Here is a 19,360-nt window from a genome sequence, read left to right on the forward strand (position 1 = left end):
GAAACTTGTTATTTTTTTCTTCCACCAACCCGTGAATGTGCCATCCTTATCTGAAACCTAAATAAATACTCATTAATGTACAGTGAAATTCAAATGAGCACTTTATATAAATAAGCCTGCTATAGAAATACATGTTTCTTCAAATTTGTAGACCAGAATAACGTGCAATAAATTTAGCATCGTTTCACATTCCGAGCCACCGACCAAGTAAACTGGTTTTATGACTCAAATTTCCTAACCTCAGGTAGAGTAGGAAAGCATATATATGGCTCTTCATTCCATAATGCATCGTACATCTTAAGAACAGTATTATCTGGTTGAGATTTTTATATGCCGAGTGGAGCAGAGTGTACCTAATGTCTGATTCTAGAGTGTTATGTTGGGGTGGCAGAGAGGACAGAAAGAATGGGGTGAGGTTGCTTTTCCTTTTACTTCTTTTTTTTAAATTTTTTGGATAAATATTTCTTTATTCAAGCACTACTATGTGCTAGGTGCTGGGTGTCTAGTGATGAACTGAGTGGACACTGTTGCTGGCCTCTGGGAACCTATGCTTCCTGAAGGTCTTATGGTTATCTATTGTTGCATAATGAACCATCCCCACACTGAATGGCCTACGTCAATGCCTTACCGTGCTCACAGTTGGATGGGCCAGGAGTCCGGGTATGGTGTAGAGGAGTGGTTCAGCCCTGCTCCAGGGTGGCGGGGGCCATAGCTTGGATGGCCAGAATGGTAGAGATGGCCAGGGCTGTGTGTCTAAAGCATCAGTTATGGTGGATGGTTAGATTGTTTGGTTCTTCTCTTTGTTGCCTCTTCTAGGACTGGAATATTCAAGGTGGCTTCTTTATTCAGAGATCCGGAGCCCGGTCTGGCTAGCTGCCTGGAAGAGCTAAGGCTGGTCAGGCCTCTCTTTCTTTCTCCAGGTAGTCTCCATGTGTGTGGGCTTCCTTCACATACGCTCGTGTCCCGGTGGGCAGACTTCTCACATGGCAGATAGCTTCTCCCAGAGCACGTGCTCCAAAATCATGGGCAGGAGCTGCAAGACCTCTTATGATCTAGCCTTAGAAATCCCGGAATGTCACTTCTGCCCCTTCCTAATGCTGGACCGTGTCATTAAAGCCAGCCAGACCCACAGGAGGGGATTTATACCCCACCTCTCAATGAGAGGAGTAACACAAAATTTAAGGTCATTTTAATCTGCCACAGAGGAAGGCTGACATTAAAGAAATAATCACAAAAATAACTACCGCAATAAGAAAGGTACAGGCTTCTTTATAGTAATCAGGACTTCTTGATTGCAAATGACAGAAACTCAACCCAGAGGGGCTAACGAAAAGAAGGGAAGTTGCTGACCCACGGAAAGGAGAAGTCGGTGGCTGACTCCCGATGCTCTAATCATACGGGCAGGAATCTTTCCCTATTTGTCAGTGATCATTGTCTCTTTGCTCAGGTGATTTTATTCAAAGGTGCGTGGGTGAGTTGGGCGGGGGCTCCTCAGATGATAGCTACAAAGGCCACCAGCTGCTCGGTATGGTACTTCTAACAGTGTAGCAATCACAACGAAAAAAGAAATTCTCTTTCGTAATAAATCTATCAGATGCTCCTGGGATTAAATCTGATTGGCCACGTTTAGGTCACATGCCTTCTCCTGAGCCAACCACTGTTGCCAGGGAAATGATAAGCTAGGATCCACCAGGTCTGGGCTGTGTGCCTCCCCCCAGGATCTCAGAAGAGGACCTGCCCTATGTGAACTATAAGTGGGGATTTTGCTTCCAGGAAAAGGAGAGACAGTTTCTTTTATGGGAACACAATGGAAATAGATGCTAACCAGACACACATAACATACCTATGACACAAGCCGAAAAACACAGGATGACCTGCCTTGAAGATTAGGTCCACACGCAGATACGAAGGGGAGGCTAGTCTTCCCTGTTGCCGTTCCTTCCTCATTCCCTCCAATCAGTCAACTTGCATTTATTAAGTTTTCATCATGTACGAAACACTAGACCATTTGTAACTGGGATCAGGGAAATGAAATGTAGGGGGTTTGAAGGATGGGGGGAGGGGCTCATCCAGGAAAAGGACGTGACCACTAGGTGGCAGTAGCACACCCAGGCTTTATTGGGTGAGGCTTTGACCTTTTGGGGGCCAGGAAGTCCCTCACAGCAGGTGACCTTCCGGAAGAGCAAGAGAGGAGTGCAAGGGAACTGCCAGGGGAGAAGGGGATGCTAGAGGGGACTTCTGCATCTAGGTGATGTCACCACGCAGCACCACGGGGGTTGTGCTGGTCAGAGTGCAGCACTAGCTTGGACCTTTTTGCTCTGGGGCTTGTCTTATCTATGGCTAGCAGATATTGGGTACAGTCTTGTGGGGCATGCAAAGCAGACAGGCTTTAAATAGCTAAAAATCTCCCTATTCGGGCTATATTTAACACAAGCGGATGTGTCAAAATCTGAGTTTGGCACCTGCTGGCCTCAGCCTTCAGCGAAGAAAACCATCCAGACCATCTTGGCGGATTTATGTAACGCGGAGCTAATGATTACCCTCGGTTATAAACATAGCAACCAGTCAACATCAGCAAGTTAAAGGCTTGAGTTATAAACTGTGGAATAATCATCGTAACGGTTAAGGCTGGGTACATAATTATCACGTGACAGATACAGCATCATGTCCTTCATGCAGACTGTTTCATTCAATTCACGGATAACTCTGTGTAGGAGTTTCTGTTATTGTCCCCATTTACAGATGGGAACAAGGAGAGGTCCAGGAACTCATCCAAGCTTATACAGTAGGAGGGGCAGACAGCACTGAGACCCAGGCCGACTCCCTTCAGAGCCAATGCTCTCGAACTGCCACAGCATCTTCGGGGAGCTGGGTAAACTTACTGGCCCATTTCTTCACCTGGGAAAGTAGAGGGGCTTACCAGGTGATGCTCCAGGCCCCGTCTGTCACTGGACTTCGAGGCTTGCTCTGTGTGCCACACCAGGTGGAAATACATCAGTGGGGGCCCTTTGGCTGTGTCCTCTAGGAAGCGGTGAGAATGGCGTGGGAGGATGTGGGGGACCAGAAGGGCGGCTGGGTGAGCCCAAGAAGAGCAGTGGGAGGGGGATGGAGCAGCAAGCGGTCTGCAGAGTGGGGACAGCATAAGGGATTAGGAGCACAGGCTCTGCCTCCCTCACCCACTAGCTCCGAAATCTTGGGTGAGTCACTTCATTGGAGTTCCTTCATTTGTAAACAAGGAGCGAGAATAATAGCACTTACTTCAGGAGAATTGTCGCAGTGATTAATTAAGGCTGTGCCTGTTAAACAAGGAGCTCGGTGCTTGCCAAGTAGGGTTGCCCATAGATGTGTGTTGTGCTGTTCCTACTACTGCCAAGTATTATCCACGCAGGAGCCATGTGATGGGGAGAAGAGGTGCAGGCAGTGTAGGTAAGGAAGCCCCCACGAAGGGTGCTCCAATCCTAGCCATTGTCAGTGCGGGAAATGTTTACTGCGTCCCAGGCACTCTGCTGTCTGCTTGTTTCACATGTGCTTAAAAAAAAAAAAAAAAAAAAAAAAAAAGTCTAGATCTGTTCCCTGCCCTCACTTTTATTGTGGAGGTATTGGTGATATGACACCCCACTTGTGATGTTGTCTCTAATGACGTTATTCTGGACCCAGAGTGCGGTATCATGGCAAGACGGTGAGAGCAGGCATTGGACAGTTATGACCTTGGGTCTCCTCTCTGTTGTGTAAACCTCTCTGAGCTTCAGATTGCTCGTATCTCTACTAGATCTTTAACAATGAGAGTTGGGAACTTACAATATGCCTGGCATTGCGGGATGCAAAGTAACTTGTTCAAATTCAGCTACTTAGTAAATGTCATAGCTGGGGATGGCCCAGCCTGCTGACCCGAGGGCCCACATTATCCGTGACTCATCCTTCTGCACAAAGGTTTTAAAAGCTCCTGACATATGATAGGTGCTCGATAAACCGTAATTGTTGTCATTATTATTATTATTATGGCTTGTCAGAGGGGCAGGCAGGATTGAGACCCAAGCCAAATAGCTTTTAGGATCTGTGCTGTCAAACCAGCTGTATTTACTCATTCAATAAACATTTCCTGACTGGCTTTCCTTTGCTAAATTTAACCCTTGATAAATGGTGAACAAAATGCTGTTCTTGCCTTCAAGGGGGTCACCACCTAGTCCAGAGTCTCTGAAACAGCGTTCACTAAGCTATGCTCCAGTAACATGTATCTCCCTCTCCCCCACCCTCTGTTTTGGTGTTTCTCAGTAGTAAATATTTGCTTTTCACTTCCATGTTTTCTACATTCTGGGATCTGAGCTGTTCTCAAGGCAAAAGGAAAGGAGTCATGGTGGAACCACAAAATTGCTCTTAATGCTTCTGCTCAACAGGGCATAACTCGCGTCTACTCCCATTTAGTTATCTAAAGCAAGTCACGTGGGGAAAACAGATGTTATTTAAGGCAAGAAGTATGTTTCTCCACCAAAGAGGGTCACTAGGGGGGTTCTGTAGGAAAAGGTTCGGAGAGGAGTTTTGGAACTAATCATTAAATCTACTGCAGATGGATTTTTAAGCGATTGTAATATAATATGGTAGGTTCTTTAATGGAAGCGTCTGTTCTTGGAGCAGAGGAGGGAGTGCTTACATCTTACAGTTTGTCTTTTGAATTTAGAGCAAAGTGAAGTTTACAGCATATTTTAGACTCTGAATTTTCTGGAACGAGAGTAGAGAGAGCTGTGATAAATGCATTTTGAGAACCCAGAATTCACTGGCCCAGTTGGAATGGAAAGTAATGACAGTCATTTCTCCTTTCCAAGAAGGGATGTAAGGAGTTCTGTGGATTGCCGTGTCTGTGTGTCGGCACACGAAGAGCTTGCGAGCTGGTGTATCCTCAGAACGACTTAGGGAAGCACCCTTATGTCCACGTATGGGGAGGGAAGGGGGGGGCAAGCCAGGATGGTGGTGGAGAAGGTAGCATGAGTCATTCAGAGGCTGGTTCTTGACGCTAGTGGGTTCTTTGGATACCTGTGCCCCAACTTCCCTGTTGGCAGGAAATAACAGAGGGTTTAAAACTTTATAGTCATCCTGAAATGTCATGTGTTGTTACTGTTTTTAACTTTCTACAATAGAGCTCAGCTTCCTCTAGAGCCCACATTTCCACTGATGGTAACTCAGTCTCTTCTGGTTGAAAACTTCGTATCTTTTCTAGGTAGATATCAAATCAATTCAAATTGCTCTCTCTACCCTCTTTCCCTTCTTTTTGGGTTCTCAGGAGGCTCATGTGTTGTCCTGTCTTGGGGATGCGTATCTGCTCCCTGAATCTCCCTCTGGACATGTCAGGGCTCAGTGGGAATGCCTTCATCACCTGGGATGCTAGAAAAGACCAGAGGTTGGGGGATGACAGTGGTAAGGCAGCTATCTCAGATCCCCTCTGACATAGAAGGCCATGTGGTTATCATTTCCATGCAGATCCTGGGTGTTTCCTATTGACATGCACACAGTCAGAATTCCCCGCCCAGATGCCTAAGGCAGGATATGAAATGTTAAGTCCTTCAGCTTTCAAATCCCCAAATCTATCTGGGTGCTTCTAATCATCTCCTTCAGAGAACGAAGATTCAGGGGAGGCAGGAATCAGGCCCCGTACTTTCTTGTTCATCTTCCTCGGCCTAGTCGAAGCTCCTCCCCCAGTCCAGGACAGGATCTGAGAATCTTCCTCTGCTGTGAGGAACTGCTCTGATGTCATATCCTGGATTCTTTCTGCCCTGTGGCTTATAGTTGCAACACTGTGCTCTGTTCTCCAAGTTTGAGTCTCCGTAGTTCAAAACCATCATTTGTTTATTATTTATTATTTGTAGTACTTACTGTAGGATTTACAATATGCGTATCTAACAACACAGGCCACCTCCAAATGATGTAGTACTTTATGTATTTGTAAACATTCTCATTCTCTGTACACTCATATGTTTGACTTTTATATAAATGTTCTCAACCCCACACTACTACTACTACACTCTTGTTTTGCTCTCAACCATCCATTATCATTTAAAAGAATTAAAAGATGAGAAAGAAAATGTGTTTACATGTTGCTCCTTTCAAGCATTCTTTTTTACATTTTTCTAAATAAATGTTTCCTTCTAACGCCATTTTCCTTCCGCCTAAAGAAATCTCTTTAACATTTCTTTTACCGGACGTCTACTGTAGAGGTGGTGAGATCTCTCAACTTTCATTTATCTGAGAAAAGTCATTATTTTACCTTCATTACTGAAAGATATTGTTGGTTATAGAATTCTAGGTGGATAAGTGTCTTTTTCTTTTGGTATTTTAAAGATGCACAGATTATCTTCTGGTTTGCATAAATTCTTATGACGAGTCTGACATCATTCTTATCTTTGTCCCTCTGAATGCAATATGCCTTTTTTCTCTGGCTGATTTTAAGATTCTCTCTTTCTTACTGTGTGTGTGGGGGGGTGTGCGTGTACATGTGTGTGCGCGTGCCTTTAGCAATTGGATTATAATATGTCTTGACGCCATTGTCTTTGTGTTTGTCCTGTTTGGGGTTTATTGAGATTCTTGTATTTGTATGTTTATGATTTTATCAAATTTGGAAAACATTCTGTTATTTCTTCAAATATTATTTCTGTCCCTGGCCCCACCACCCCCCACCAGACTCCAAGTGCATGTATGTCAGACAGCTTTATATTGTCAAAGAGGCTCTGTTCATTCATTCTAGAGAGTTTTATTACTATAATTTTAAGTTCACTGGTCTTCTGCATTGTTGAATCTGCCGTTAATCTCATTCAGCAAAAATTTTATTTCAGATATTGCATTTTTTTCATTCCTAGAACCTCCCTTTGGTTCTGATTTAAATATTCTGTTTTTCTCATTATAATCGTGTTTTATTTCACAACTTTGAACATGCAAAATATACCCATAATAGCTACGTTAATGGGCATGTTTGCTAATACTATCATTTGTTATTTCTGGGTCTGTTTCTATATACTGATTTTTCTCTGGGCTGTGAGTCACACTTTCTTGCTTCTTTACATGTCTGGTAATTTTTTTATTGAATACTGAGCATTATGAATTTTGCATTTTTGGATGCTAGATTTTGTCGTCCGTCCTTCTACACACAAAAGGTGCTCCCCTCCCCCCCCACCCCAGCAGGTATTTTAGTTACTTGCAAATCAGTTTGATTCTTTCAGGGCTTACTTTTAAATGATTTTTGGGTAGGCTTAGAGTAGCCTTTATTCTATGGATCATTTAGCTTCTTTTCTAAAGCCTGATCCTTCTGGGTCCTTACTGAATGTGCCCTGAATTCCGGCAAAGCCCAAAACCCATCCACTTCAGCTGGTGAGTTTGCAAACAATTTGGGGCCCTGCGAGATCTCTTGGAATTGTTTGGCTTACGGCTGCCCAGACTATAACTCTTCTCTCCTGGAATTTTTCTCTTGCCAGGTCACGTAGAGTTTCATTCTACCCACACACAGAATTGATACTCAGCCAACAACTCAAAGGGACCCCTTGGCAGATTTCTGGAGATCTCTGTGCAACCCCCTCCTCTTCTCTTCACTTCTTTGTCTCGCAGACCATAGCAAAGGTAGCCTTCCCAGTCTCCCTCTGTCTTCTCAATTCGGTGAGATCACTGGGCTGTCCTTGGTTTCCTGTTCCTGTGCTGAAGTCTGGCCATCCCTTTTTTGCAAAATGCCTGGTGATAATTGAACTCAACTTTTTTCCCTCCCCTTTTCTAAATGACCACAGTATTGCACTATCCGTTTTTCAAAGTCTGAAAAATACTTGTTTGGAAGATATCAAACAGTTTTCTAGTTATTTATGACAAGAGGGTAATCGGAGCCCTCTTACTCCCTCCTAATCAGAAGGAGAAGTGCTCAGAGTTATTCTATTGTGAACCAGGTTTTGTTTTTTTTTTTTAAGATTTTATTTGAGAAAGAGAATGAGAGAGAGAGATCATGAGAGGGGGAAGGGCAGAAGGAGAAGCAGACTCCCTGCTGAGCAGGAAGCTGGATGCGGGAACCCCAGGATCGTGACCTGAGCTGAAGGCAGTCACTCAACCAACCGAGCCACCCAGGTGCCCCATTGTGTACTAGTTTTTTGATGACAACTTTCATCTTCAGAATTGTGGTTGGTACAGTGGTTTTCCTGAGAATGCCTAGGCTTTACTTGTTCTTGGTCAGAGAGGATAGATATACCTGAAATTTATAGGAATTCTATAAGGAAAGAAACTTGAATTCAAGGAAAAATAAGGATATTAATTCAATAATATTTATTGAGCACCACCTATTTGCTAGTACTTGCCCTCACTGTTGGGGATATAACCATAAAGATTAAAAAAAAAAAAAACAAAATCAATGCACTCCTCTGAGTGCATTGTAGAGAAAGTAGAGGAAGAGGCAACGAGCGTAATGAGTAAGTGAAATCTTAAAATTTATAACAGGTCAGATGGCAAGTGCTATGTGAATTGTAGAGGAATAATAATGCTCCCAGCACATGTGTGGCACTGGCTGGAAAACATGGCCTTTGTCCCTTCATATACTTTAACGATGGAGGCCATCTGTTTCGAGGTAAAGTAGCCAAGTGTATTACCATAAATGTCAATTACTCAAGGCCTGTCCCCTCGTGCTCTGCTAATCTCTGTAATTCACACGCACTTACCACGAAGTCATCCTCACGGAGGTGTTCCCTAAATTGTTTCTCTTCAGTTTCCTCAACAGGACTGGACGCTCCGTGAGGACAGGTCTCATGTCTGCCTTTGCTAACCATTTTATCCCCCGGCACTCCATACAGGTTTGGCATTTGGCGAGTGCTCAGGAAACACACAGGAGCCATTAAACACGTGTGTTGAAGAGCTTCGTGGCTGTACTGGTTTCTCGACGCCCTGCCTGGCTTGTACCATACATGCACACCGCTGCCCCTCCTTTTAAAAGTACTGACCAACTGCTGTTTGAAAGTTACCTGTTCTTTTTTTTTTTTTTTAATATTTATTTATTTGACAGAGATCACAAGGAGGCAGAGAGGCAGGCAGAGAGAGGGAAGCAGAAAGCAGCCTCCCTGCTGAGCAGAGACCCCAATATGGGGCTTGATCCCAGGACCCTGAGATCATGACCTGAGCCAAAGGCAGAGGCTTTAACCCACTGAGCCACCCAGGCGCCCCGAAAGTTGCCTGTTCTGATCACACTCTTCTTCTTTCTCTTTTTTGTAGCTGTGCAGTCCCTGCACACCCTAAATGACCAGATATCTCATTTTATCGTCACCAAGTCAAAGGCCCTGGAAGAAGACAAGGACCCCTTCCTACCCGCTGAGAAGGAGACTCTGAAGAGTTCCATGATACTGATGAGGCATCTCCTAATGGACGCTCAGGTACAGAGACGGACACGGAAATTCTACATAGAATCCGTGGTACCTTTTCTCGTGTTGTTTTTGGTAGAAGTTGTGCAAAATTGTTCAAATGCCACACTCCCAGCTTTGTGATGAACAGTGGTGTAGCAGACATTCTGATACGATGGGTATTGGATTTCTGGTTACAAATTATTGGGGATCTAGTATTAAAATAGCTTGGTTTTAAGTCACTGGAATAGGGCTTAATAATATATGTGTTGTTTCTGAGAATCGAACAGATCTCTCATTAGCCTTGGAAAAGTGAAAAATCCATTTACATATGAACTTGGCAGGCATCAAAGCTGGCAAAGGCTCTGGAGCGGTGCGGTATGTATTCCAAACAGCCTCGCTGAGCAGCTAATGAATATTTGGGTATATTTGATGCACCACCAGTAAGCGAATCAGCGAATCAGCGCTGGTGTGTGTGTGTGTGTGTGTGTGTGTGTGTGTGTTCTAATGCTTGCAATGAATTAATTACAGAAGGAATTTAGCCCATTGTTCGCTTTCGTTGAGATTCTTCCTCAAGGTTTCTCCTCGTGCACTATTTTATTGAAATGTTTAAAGGTAATCTATGTCCTCCTTCTGGCTTTGTTGGTGGGTCTCTCCAGATATGTTGGTAGGCAAACACCAGGTGTTATAGGAGAATTGATGGTTTTCTATGTTACCGAAGCCAAACTGAGCTAGATTTTATTGTCACTCCTACCTCCTCAGAATCTAGAAGTGTTCCCGAAAATGTTCTTTGGTTTTGGTGATGTTGTATCAGCTTGCCCCCGAGCTTTCTTCCTGAGTTAGTTTTCTGACGGACAGCAACGAGGTCAGATCGCGTGCCGGTTTCCTGTGTCCGGCCCTCTATCGGGTTTTGAACGCTGGTTTCTTGGCCTCTGTTTCTGCCATGGTGGTGTTTTATGTTTTAGTTTCCTAAATCAATCCTGAAGCCTGTCTCTGATACCAGGAAGACTTTTTACTGGCAAGACTCCAGTGCATTTCTCACCTGTCAATGCTTGAAGCTGCCGCATGGGATTTTTGAGCCCCGATGTTCAGATGACCCAAATTATGCAAAGCCTTTCATTTTTAGTCACTGTTCTCCCTTCTCCCCTTTATTATGAGCAGTCCATTTCTTTCTTTCTGAGCCTGTCTGGTGGAAAAAGAAAAGATTCTGAAGCTCTAACAGCCAATTTTAAAGACTCAGAGGGAAGAAAAAAAAAAAAAGTGGTGGTGGTGGTGGAATTTAGAACAATTTACCAAATAAAAGAGGGCAAATTATTCTTGAAAGGATTAGCTTCCTTCAGTGCCTGAACCCATTCCTATAGCTCACACCCCAGCCAAGGCAGCTAGCCTAATGATTCGCCGCAGATCTCATGCGAACTCCAGTTTGCAAAATCTAAGTAAATAAAAACCATTCATCTTTTTTCTGTCCTTCGCTAGCATCTAGAACGGGATTTCAGAAATGTTCACTACTGCTGAAGAAAACATTCCCCCCACCCCGAATGTTGGATTCATTTGTCAATTTTTATCATCTGTGGTGTTGATCACAACTTTCCCCTTTTTTAATCTAAGAAGACTGGAATATCCCATATAATGTGGTTACTGTGTACGATGGCATTACCTCATTCTCTCCTGATCCCTAGTCAATGCCTGCTGGAATTTTCTCAAGTAGTCAGATAAGATGGAGCAGGGTATGTTATTCCCCAAAATCATGCCTCCAAAAGGAGGGTGGGTTAACTCCTCATTTCTTTTGGCTACTTTTGTTCCAAGACTCTTCCATCTTGTCTTTCAGACTAATATAGGATGAGGTAAATTATGATTAATTTCGTCTAAAAATACCACCCTCATTTCTTTTCTCCCCAAACCGCTAACTTTTTGAAATGTTATTTGTGGTTATCTCTAGGTCTGTGGCTGAAGTCAATTAGAATTATGTCACCTAATAGCCCTAGGCTCCGCACGTCTCCCTAAGATCAGTGTTGCGAAACTCATAAAATGCTAAGGAACCCCAAGATTGGGGGTACAGTCAGGGGTGATATGCGGTTTTCAGTTTCGAAGGAGACAGCTAGAGGTACGTGATTTCCAAGGAGACTCATTATAGAGCATTTTTGGAAATTTGGTGATTTTCCATTCATGGTTTGACATTGCTTCTTACCTCCATTGCAAAGACGGAAGGGATGTCCTTATTTCATATTCTAAGTTCATCAATAAATGGGAGGTCAACAGAATGTGAGTATAACTTCTGTGTGCCTCCTCCCCTTCAGCTGCATTTTGTGATATTAATAGATGCGCAATATATCTGTATATAGGAGGACAAAATCTTCTCCAGAGCGGTGACCACATCTCTTAACTTGGTTGGTCTAATAAGCGGCTCACTTCCACACCCAGAGGACTCTTAATAGCATTAGATGATGATGAAATGCTCTGACATCAGTCCGCGAGTTGAATGAAGTCAGGCACAAAGGATTCCTGAGAACCTAGAGGCCACTCTGGAGAGTGGCTGCTTAAAAGGCATAATCGATTCAAGTCACATCTGTCTTGGAAGCAATAAATCCTGCTTAGGAGAATGTCAAAGGCAAAAGCATTGCTGGGCTATGAAATTCTACCTCTGAGGATTATAAAACAGTATGCACAGAGCAAACATGTCTCCCAAGTTTAATAGGGGTGCTGGGCAAGATTGGCAGGTGTGACAGCCCATTCTGGAGAACGGAACGCTCGCACTGGCAGCCCGGAGGCCTGCCGTTGTTTGTGCCTTCCCTACGGGGCTCTCTGAGCATTTCGAGGGTGTCTCAAAGAGGCCAGGCTCCTCTGTTTGCATTCCCTTCCCCATGTAGTCTGCAGCACCCCCGCCCCAGTTCATGACGCGTTACCGTTCAGACCGCACTGGAAACCTGATCTTGTGGCTTTTGTTCTGGAGAGTTCCGGCCAAACCCAGAGTGCCGACTCAGCCTCGTGAGTGATTAGATTCATAACGCCAAAGAGGCCGTTCCTTCTGGTGGGGATTGATTCTTTTACTCGTCTTGTGTGACTTTGCATGCTAAGAGGGGTTGATTACAGCAAATTAAATCTCCTATTGGCAGTTCTCTCCTCCTTCCCCCCAAAGACCTCGTATTATTTATTAAGGGGTGAACAAATGCTTGGAAAAACAATAAGATCGCTTTGTTGGCAGCAAGGTCCTCTCCCGGAAGGCTGGGCGCTAAAAGGCAGAGACTTTGCCTGCCCCATGGGCTCCCCTTTTTCAGCCACAGCAGCAAGGAAGGGCCCGCGTCCCCCTGCCCGGGCCTGGTGGAGCGCAGGCTGTGGAAGCTCGAGGCCCTTCTCCCTGGACCGCGGCCTGAATTTGAAGGTGGAGCTTGTTTTAAGCGAGGCCAAGCCCTAGTGCACCCCTCCCAAAGGTCCCACTCTAGGAAGGAAGGAAGTAAGACTGGCTACAAAAATAAACAGTGCAGCGGTGCCTGGATGGCTCAGTGGGTTAAGCCTCTGCCTTTGGCTCAAGTCATGATCTCAGGGTCCTGGGATCGAGTCCTGCATCCAGCTCTCTGCTCAGTAGGGAGCCTGCTCTGCCCCCACCCCCCCCCCGGCCCCGCCGCCTGCCTCTCTGCCTACTTGTGCTCTCTCTCCATCAAATAAATAAATAAAATCTTAAAAAAAAATAAACAGTGCAGCTGTCCTCTCTAAGCCAATGTGTGCCTACGGCCTCTGGCAGAAATCAAATGTTAGGCGGAAAAGAAATGAAATCTGCTTGGTTCTCTGGCCAGCCCTTTCTTGGCTCTTCCCTCCTCTTCCCTTTCCCTTTTGCTTTCTTTTAGCTCCTCCCTCCCCTTCACCTCTCCTTCCTCACTATACTCTCAGTCCTCTCCCCTCCTGCCTCCCTGCCCTCCCTTCCCCTCTCCTTTCCTTTCCTCTTCCGCCTTTCTTTCTCTTATTTGTGTTCAGGGAACTTGAAAGCATTATTTGCCTAAACTGCATATTCCCCTTGCCAAGCACGAGGGAGAGCAGCAGAGGCCATGGGGTGACTGGCAGGAGGCAAGCCTGGGGTTCGGGAGGTGGAAGGGGTTCCTGCCAGGATCTGATATCCCCTGTGATGGCCCTCTGGATAGTGTGATTTTTTTTTTTTTTTCCTAGAATTGTCTAGAAAACTCCTCTCTGCTGGTTGATGATACTTTCTGATTATTTCTGGCAACATCAGGCTAATTTAGTAGGAGTAGATTGGCTGTTTGAGCTGCCCAGACAGGGCCATTCTCTAGCCTGGCCTCGAATGGGGAAGTGTGGTCAGAGCAGAGACCCCAGAGAGGAAAACAGCTCAGGCTTCCAACAAACAGGCAGGGAGGGATGGCTTGTCAGCTTGTTTTGGGAAGGAGACCGTGGGAATCGGGTAATTGATTCATGACATTCGTGGCAGCCATACACCAGAAGAGGACCTCTCCCTTTCCTAGCACTAACCCTCTCCATGTGCTTATGAAGCCAGCACCGAGCTCAGGGCACGGACCTGGTGTCCCTACTAGGGCAGGTATCTGGGGCTTTCTAGCCGTAGCTGGCTTCAAGGTCCTGCCAGGAGTACCGGCCTGTTGACAGCCCTAGGGGCTGTCTTGCCCTTCAGTCACACAAACTTCTGCCCCAGAGTGGATGCTTGGCTCTCACGGTCACAGATGCTGGCTGTGGCTCTAAATTGCACCCAAGCACAGGTTCTTTTCATACTATCTTCTGAAACGTGACCCTGTATGGGAACAAGAGCCCAAGTGTCCCGACATAGTGGCACGCGGTGGAGAAACACTGTCATTAGAACTGGGGCCAAGACGCAAAGTTTTTAACCGAAGAAAATCACCCCGGGGATATGTTTAAGTCTATTCATGCTGTCAGATTTCCACCTCTTACAGGGCCTCAGAGAAAGAAATACTTAACTGGACGCTAAAGAGGTTAGTTCACCTAACTAGGAAGCTACAGGATAAGGGGATTGTTCAAAGGAGTCTCCGCTTATCCCCTCCAGTCCTCCAAGTGCTTCATTACTCCTCCGTCCTGTGCAGACGGAAGGGCAGTGCTCACGCTCCGTCCTTACATGCAAACCGTGAAATCGGGACGGCCAAAGTTTGGGGCTCCTTGTATAACTCGTGCGAGCCCACTTCCCATTCTGCCATGGTGATTTTGATCATGAAATAAAATTTAACATCTATACACCACCAGCCACCAATGCAGTCCCGTCAGTAACAGGGCCCCTACGGTCCCCTTCCCTGCTCAGATGGAGGGTGACACGTGAAATTGCAGTGCTGTTCCTCTGATAAGCTCGAGTCTAGGTCTTTCTTATGTCAGCAGGGAAAGGTCGCCTCCTCTGAGACCTCTGCCATCTGTAAAACCCATAAGGCGGAATTTTAGGGAAGGTTCTGCAACACTGAAATCCACACTTTTGGTACTTACAGGCAAAGATCTGGGTAGAGTTGGAACTGAGATTCAGGAAAAACTGGATTCCTGTCCTTTGCTGTACCCTGAGGGAAAGGAGCGTGTCTGAGGATGGGTCGCGGTGGAGCAGAATAGGCTCTATCAAACTCGTACAACTTCCACTGATGTGAACATACGGGGCTAGAGGGAAATTTGGGAATTTTCATGCCGCAGAAACTTCATGCCACATTTTTAGATACTATGTATTGGTTTCAATCATCTACATTTTAAGTGATAATAAACGAGAATGTAGGCTGCTCTGATAGGTGATGATCCATCGTATAGTGAGGGAATCTGAAATAGTAGCAAAATCATGGAAAGAAGGTTAGAGGAAGACTCTAGTAGGGTTTTTTTTGTTTGTTTTTTTGGTCCTCAGCAACAAAGACCAGCTCTGATTAGCGTAAGAAGGGAAGGAAAAATAAAATAAGATGAAAACAGAGAGGGAGGCAAACCATAAGAGACCCTTAACCATAAGAAACGGGGTTGCTGGAGGAGATGGGGTGCCTGGGGGATGGGTAGTAAGGAGGACACGTGACGTAATGAGCACTGGGTGTTAGACGCGACTGACGAATCACTGAATTCTACCTCTGAAAATAATATTACACTATATGGTACCTAAATTGAATTTAAATAAAAATTTTAAAAGAAAAGAAAAAGCTTCTCTCTTCATGAGAGAAGGTGTTAAAAAGAAAAAACACAGCAAGGGTCTAACATTGCATGGAAGCAAATGAGGTCGACCTTAGGAAAAGCTGGAGAACCCACTTCTCAGGAAAGACAGGCAAGAAGACAGCAAGGGAGAGTTAGGTCTCAGGGAATTAAAGAGCAGCTGCTTTAGGATGCTGTGGTTGAGGGGCACCTTGTGACTTAGTCGCTAAGGTCTGCCTTCCGCTCTGGTCATGATCCCGGGGTCCTTGGATTGAGCCCCTCATTGGGCTCCCTGCCCAATGGTGGGAAGCCTTCTTTTCCCTCTCCCATGCCCCCTGCTTGCTTGTGTTCCCTCTCTTGCTGTGTCTTTCCCTGTGAAATCAATCAATCAATTAATCTTAAAAAAATAAAGGTTATTGTGGTTGGGACACCTGGATGGCTCAGTTGGTTAAGCAGCTGCCTTTGGCTCAGGTCATGATCCCGGGTCCTGGGATCAAGCCCTGCATCGGGCTCTCTGCTCATCCGGGAGCCTGCCTCCCTTCCTCTGCCTGCTCTGCCTCCCGCTGTCCCTGCTTGTGCTCTAAATCTCTCTCTGACAAATAAATAAATAAAATCTTAAAAAAAAAAAAAAGGATACTGTGGTTGGGATAAATTGGTTCTAGTTATTTTCTCTCTCTGTGTCTCTTTGGTCAAGATTCCAGTCCTTGGAAGAGTCTGACCGGCATGTCTTAGGTCAATGGGCCCTTTTCCCCACTGACCATGGTGGGAGGGTGTGCATGTTGAGGGATGGTCCCACCTAGATCACTGTCACCACCAGGAGGGGGAGAGGATGCTGGGCGGATGGGGGCAATAATAAACCCACCGTGCACTCCCCCTGCATACACTGGGTGCTGTGTCCCAGCGCGGGGTGTGGCAGCGCCCTCAGCCCTGGGGACAGAAGATTGGCCCTGCCCCAGAGGGCTCAGGATATAGTGGGGCAGGTGATGGGACAATGTAGTGCCCTGTAATCAGTACTGGGGAAGGCATGCATGGGGCTTGTGGGAGCCCAGAGAAGGAAATGGCTGATATTTGCAGATCACTTAACTGTTTACAAAGCGCTTCCACCAGTATTTTCTCTTCTTTTCCTCTCAGCCATGAGGAGGACAGGAGGTTGAGTATTATTATCTCTAGTTTGAAAACTGAGTATTACGCTTTAATAAAATAGACTTCTTTTAATATCGTTCCATCCAGCCCATCACAAAGCAAGAGTAAATGATTTCCCACTTGTAGGTGGTGACCCTCAGAGTATTTGCTTCCTGAAGGAATTATTAAATAGAGGGAAAGGGAGGGTGTAATTTGGGGAAAGAACCAGATCAAAACTGGCTTCAGACATACAACGGCACTCCTAACTCAAAATGTTTTTAACGTTAATAAATACACAACGCTTTCCTAAAGCCAAGCTCTAACCTTTCAGACTCTCAGAAGGTGCAGGGTTCTCAAAACAGGGTTTTTGTTTTTGTTTTAAAGATTTTATTTATTTATTTGACAGACAGAGATCACAAGTAGGCAGAGAGGCAGGCAGAGAGAGCGGGGGAAGCAGGCTTCCTGCTGAGCAGAGAGCCTGATGCGGGGCTTGATCTCATGACCCTGAGATCATGACTGGAGCCGAAGGCAGGGGCTTTAACCCACCGAGCCATCCCGGCACCCCAGAAGAGGGTTTTTAAAGTCTTTAAATAGGATATAAAAGGTATTCCAGGTCCCCGCCTTGATATTCTAGTTCCCTCATGGTGTTCTGGAGTCATTTGGCAAATATGTGACTCCAAAAATAATACCCAGACCTCACCATCCCTCTTCGGGGTGCGTGGTTCAGCTGGAAGGGTAGGAGAGCCCTACCCAGAAGCATTGGGCCGTATGTGGAGATATTTCTGACTGTCACCACTGGTGTGGCTTGGTGCACAGGGGTGGCATTGCTACTGGAATCTGGTGGCTAAAAGCCAGGCATGTTGCCAGACTTCCTATCGTGCACAGGATGACCCCCTTCCCTGTGACAAAGAATTATCCAGCCCCGGTGCCACTAGCGTTGAGAACGAGAAACCTGCTTTTAGAACCAACACTACCTTTTTCGTTGATCAGGAAACTCCTCTAGCCTCAGAATCACTGCGTTTGAAGCAGTGAATTTGTTCTCAAGATATATCTTAGTTACCATTTTCTCATTATTTTTCGAGCCTCTATAATGTGGCGAGCACTGTGCTAGGCTGTGGGAAACCACAGTGAGAACAAAAGCGGTCGTCTTTGCCCTCAAGGATTTTGTGTATTAGTGGGCAGGTAGCTGGAAGTATGCAAGTAAACAAACAATTATGAGTTTCAGTACTAGTCTTAAAGAGGCATTAGGACCCAATTTAGATAAGGGTTCAAATGTTTTCTCTTTGATCACGACGTTTAAGCTGAGATCTTCAGGGAGAGAGGGGAAGGGAGGGAGAGAATGTGACCTCTACTCATGCATTATTGCATATTATTTGTACTTTAATTTAGTTGTACGTATTTAATACTACTCCATGAAGTAACTGGAAATAGATCCCCTGGGATGTGGCGAAAGATCTAAGCAAATTATTTATTCCAGAAATTTACGTTTAATTTAGAGGCTATGAAAATTCTAACTGGTCTCTCAGGAACAGAGAATCTTTTCCTTTTCGCCTGTGGGTGTCCACGGAGGAACCAGGATCTCTGTGTAGGGTTTTTTTTTTTTTTTTTTTTTTTTTTGGCTAGATGCTGGGGATGTAGAGACCTACAAGGGAAGGCTAGCATCGGAGCTCTTTGAGCTACTACACGAGAGTGAGTCACCATCTCACTCTCCCGGTCAGCCAGGTGGGCAAAGGGGAATCCGGGAAGGCGTAGGCACGGGAATGAAGAGACGGAGGGCACTCGTTTTTAGCTGGGGATGCTGCCTTGGAGAACCTGGTCAGCAGTCAGCTCTCAATTACACACCTAGAGATTAGTAACTGTATGGATTATCTATGGGCAAAGCATTCCTTCCGTGGTGGCATGCACTCAGGAAATATAAACCAGTATTCGTCCGAATGAGACATAATTAGAAACGTCATTTCATTGCCGATATTTTTTTTCCTACCCTAATGGAATTCAATATGAGACTTGTCTTTCAGTATCAGTAACTTGGTACTTTTGAATGCTGTGGCTCCCACCCCTTAGATAATAGAGAGCAGAACGGATACCATATAATTAGAGTCCTAGAATCACTTAAGCTTTGAATAGTAATTCCTCTGCAGAGCTGCTGGGGCCTCCTGGCCACATGAAACTCAAACATTCCCTGTAGAGTAGCCGGGTAAATCGAGGCATGGTGTTGCTGAGTGCCATCATTTCCATCCTATGTTTGGTCTAGGAGTAGAGCCAGCAGGTCTCCGTGATGCCAGCTCAAGCTCATATTCCATGTCCCTTGTCTCTTAAAGTAGATTACACTTAAGTGAATTACACTTAAAAGCAGTTTATTTACTTATTTTTAAGATTTTATGTATTTATTTGACAAAGAGAAAGAGAGTGCAGGTGGAGAAGCAGCAGGTAGATGGAGAAGCAGGCTCCCTACTGAGCAAGGAGCCCGACACGGGGCTCGATCCTAAGACCCTGGGATCATCACCTGAGCTGAAGGCAGACACTTAACTGACTGAGCCACCCAGGCATCCCTTAAAAGGAGTTTAATAGTGAGATGTTGACTTGGCTTTTCCAAGTTCTCACTTACTGCTGTGGACCTGAAAGAAACACAGTTGTTTTGGCCAGCTTAGTCGCCCAGATACTTAATTTCAGAATGGACATTCTTATCTTGGGTTACTGATATGCACCTACAATCTCTCTCTTTCCTTACAAAGTAAGAGACCAAGAGACAGGCTCATGATAAGACTAATAATGAAAATTAT

At 45.3% G+C, this 19,360-nt stretch overlaps 1 protein-coding gene across 2 annotated transcripts in view; it reads left to right on the forward strand.

The window, feature by feature from the left end:
- Nucleotides 1–19,360, forward strand: part of KAZN (kazrin, periplakin interacting protein) — a 1,022,442-nt gene that overhangs the window by 228,211 nt on the left and 774,871 nt on the right. For both annotated transcript variants that reach the window (XM_032863466.1, XM_032863468.1), the window contains exon 2: nt 9,220–9,377. In XM_032863466.1, the coding sequence (XP_032719357.1) occupies nt 9,220–9,377 (158 nt within the window). The remainder of the gene's footprint in view (nt 1–9,219; nt 9,378–19,360) is intronic.

This window comes from Lontra canadensis, unplaced genomic scaffold, assembly GCF_010015895.1.
Source record: "Lontra canadensis isolate GAN:19392208 unplaced genomic scaffold, GSC_riverotter_1.0 scaffold25, whole genome shotgun sequence".
In the NCBI taxonomy this organism is placed as follows: domain Eukaryota; kingdom Metazoa; phylum Chordata; class Mammalia; order Carnivora; family Mustelidae; genus Lontra; species Lontra canadensis.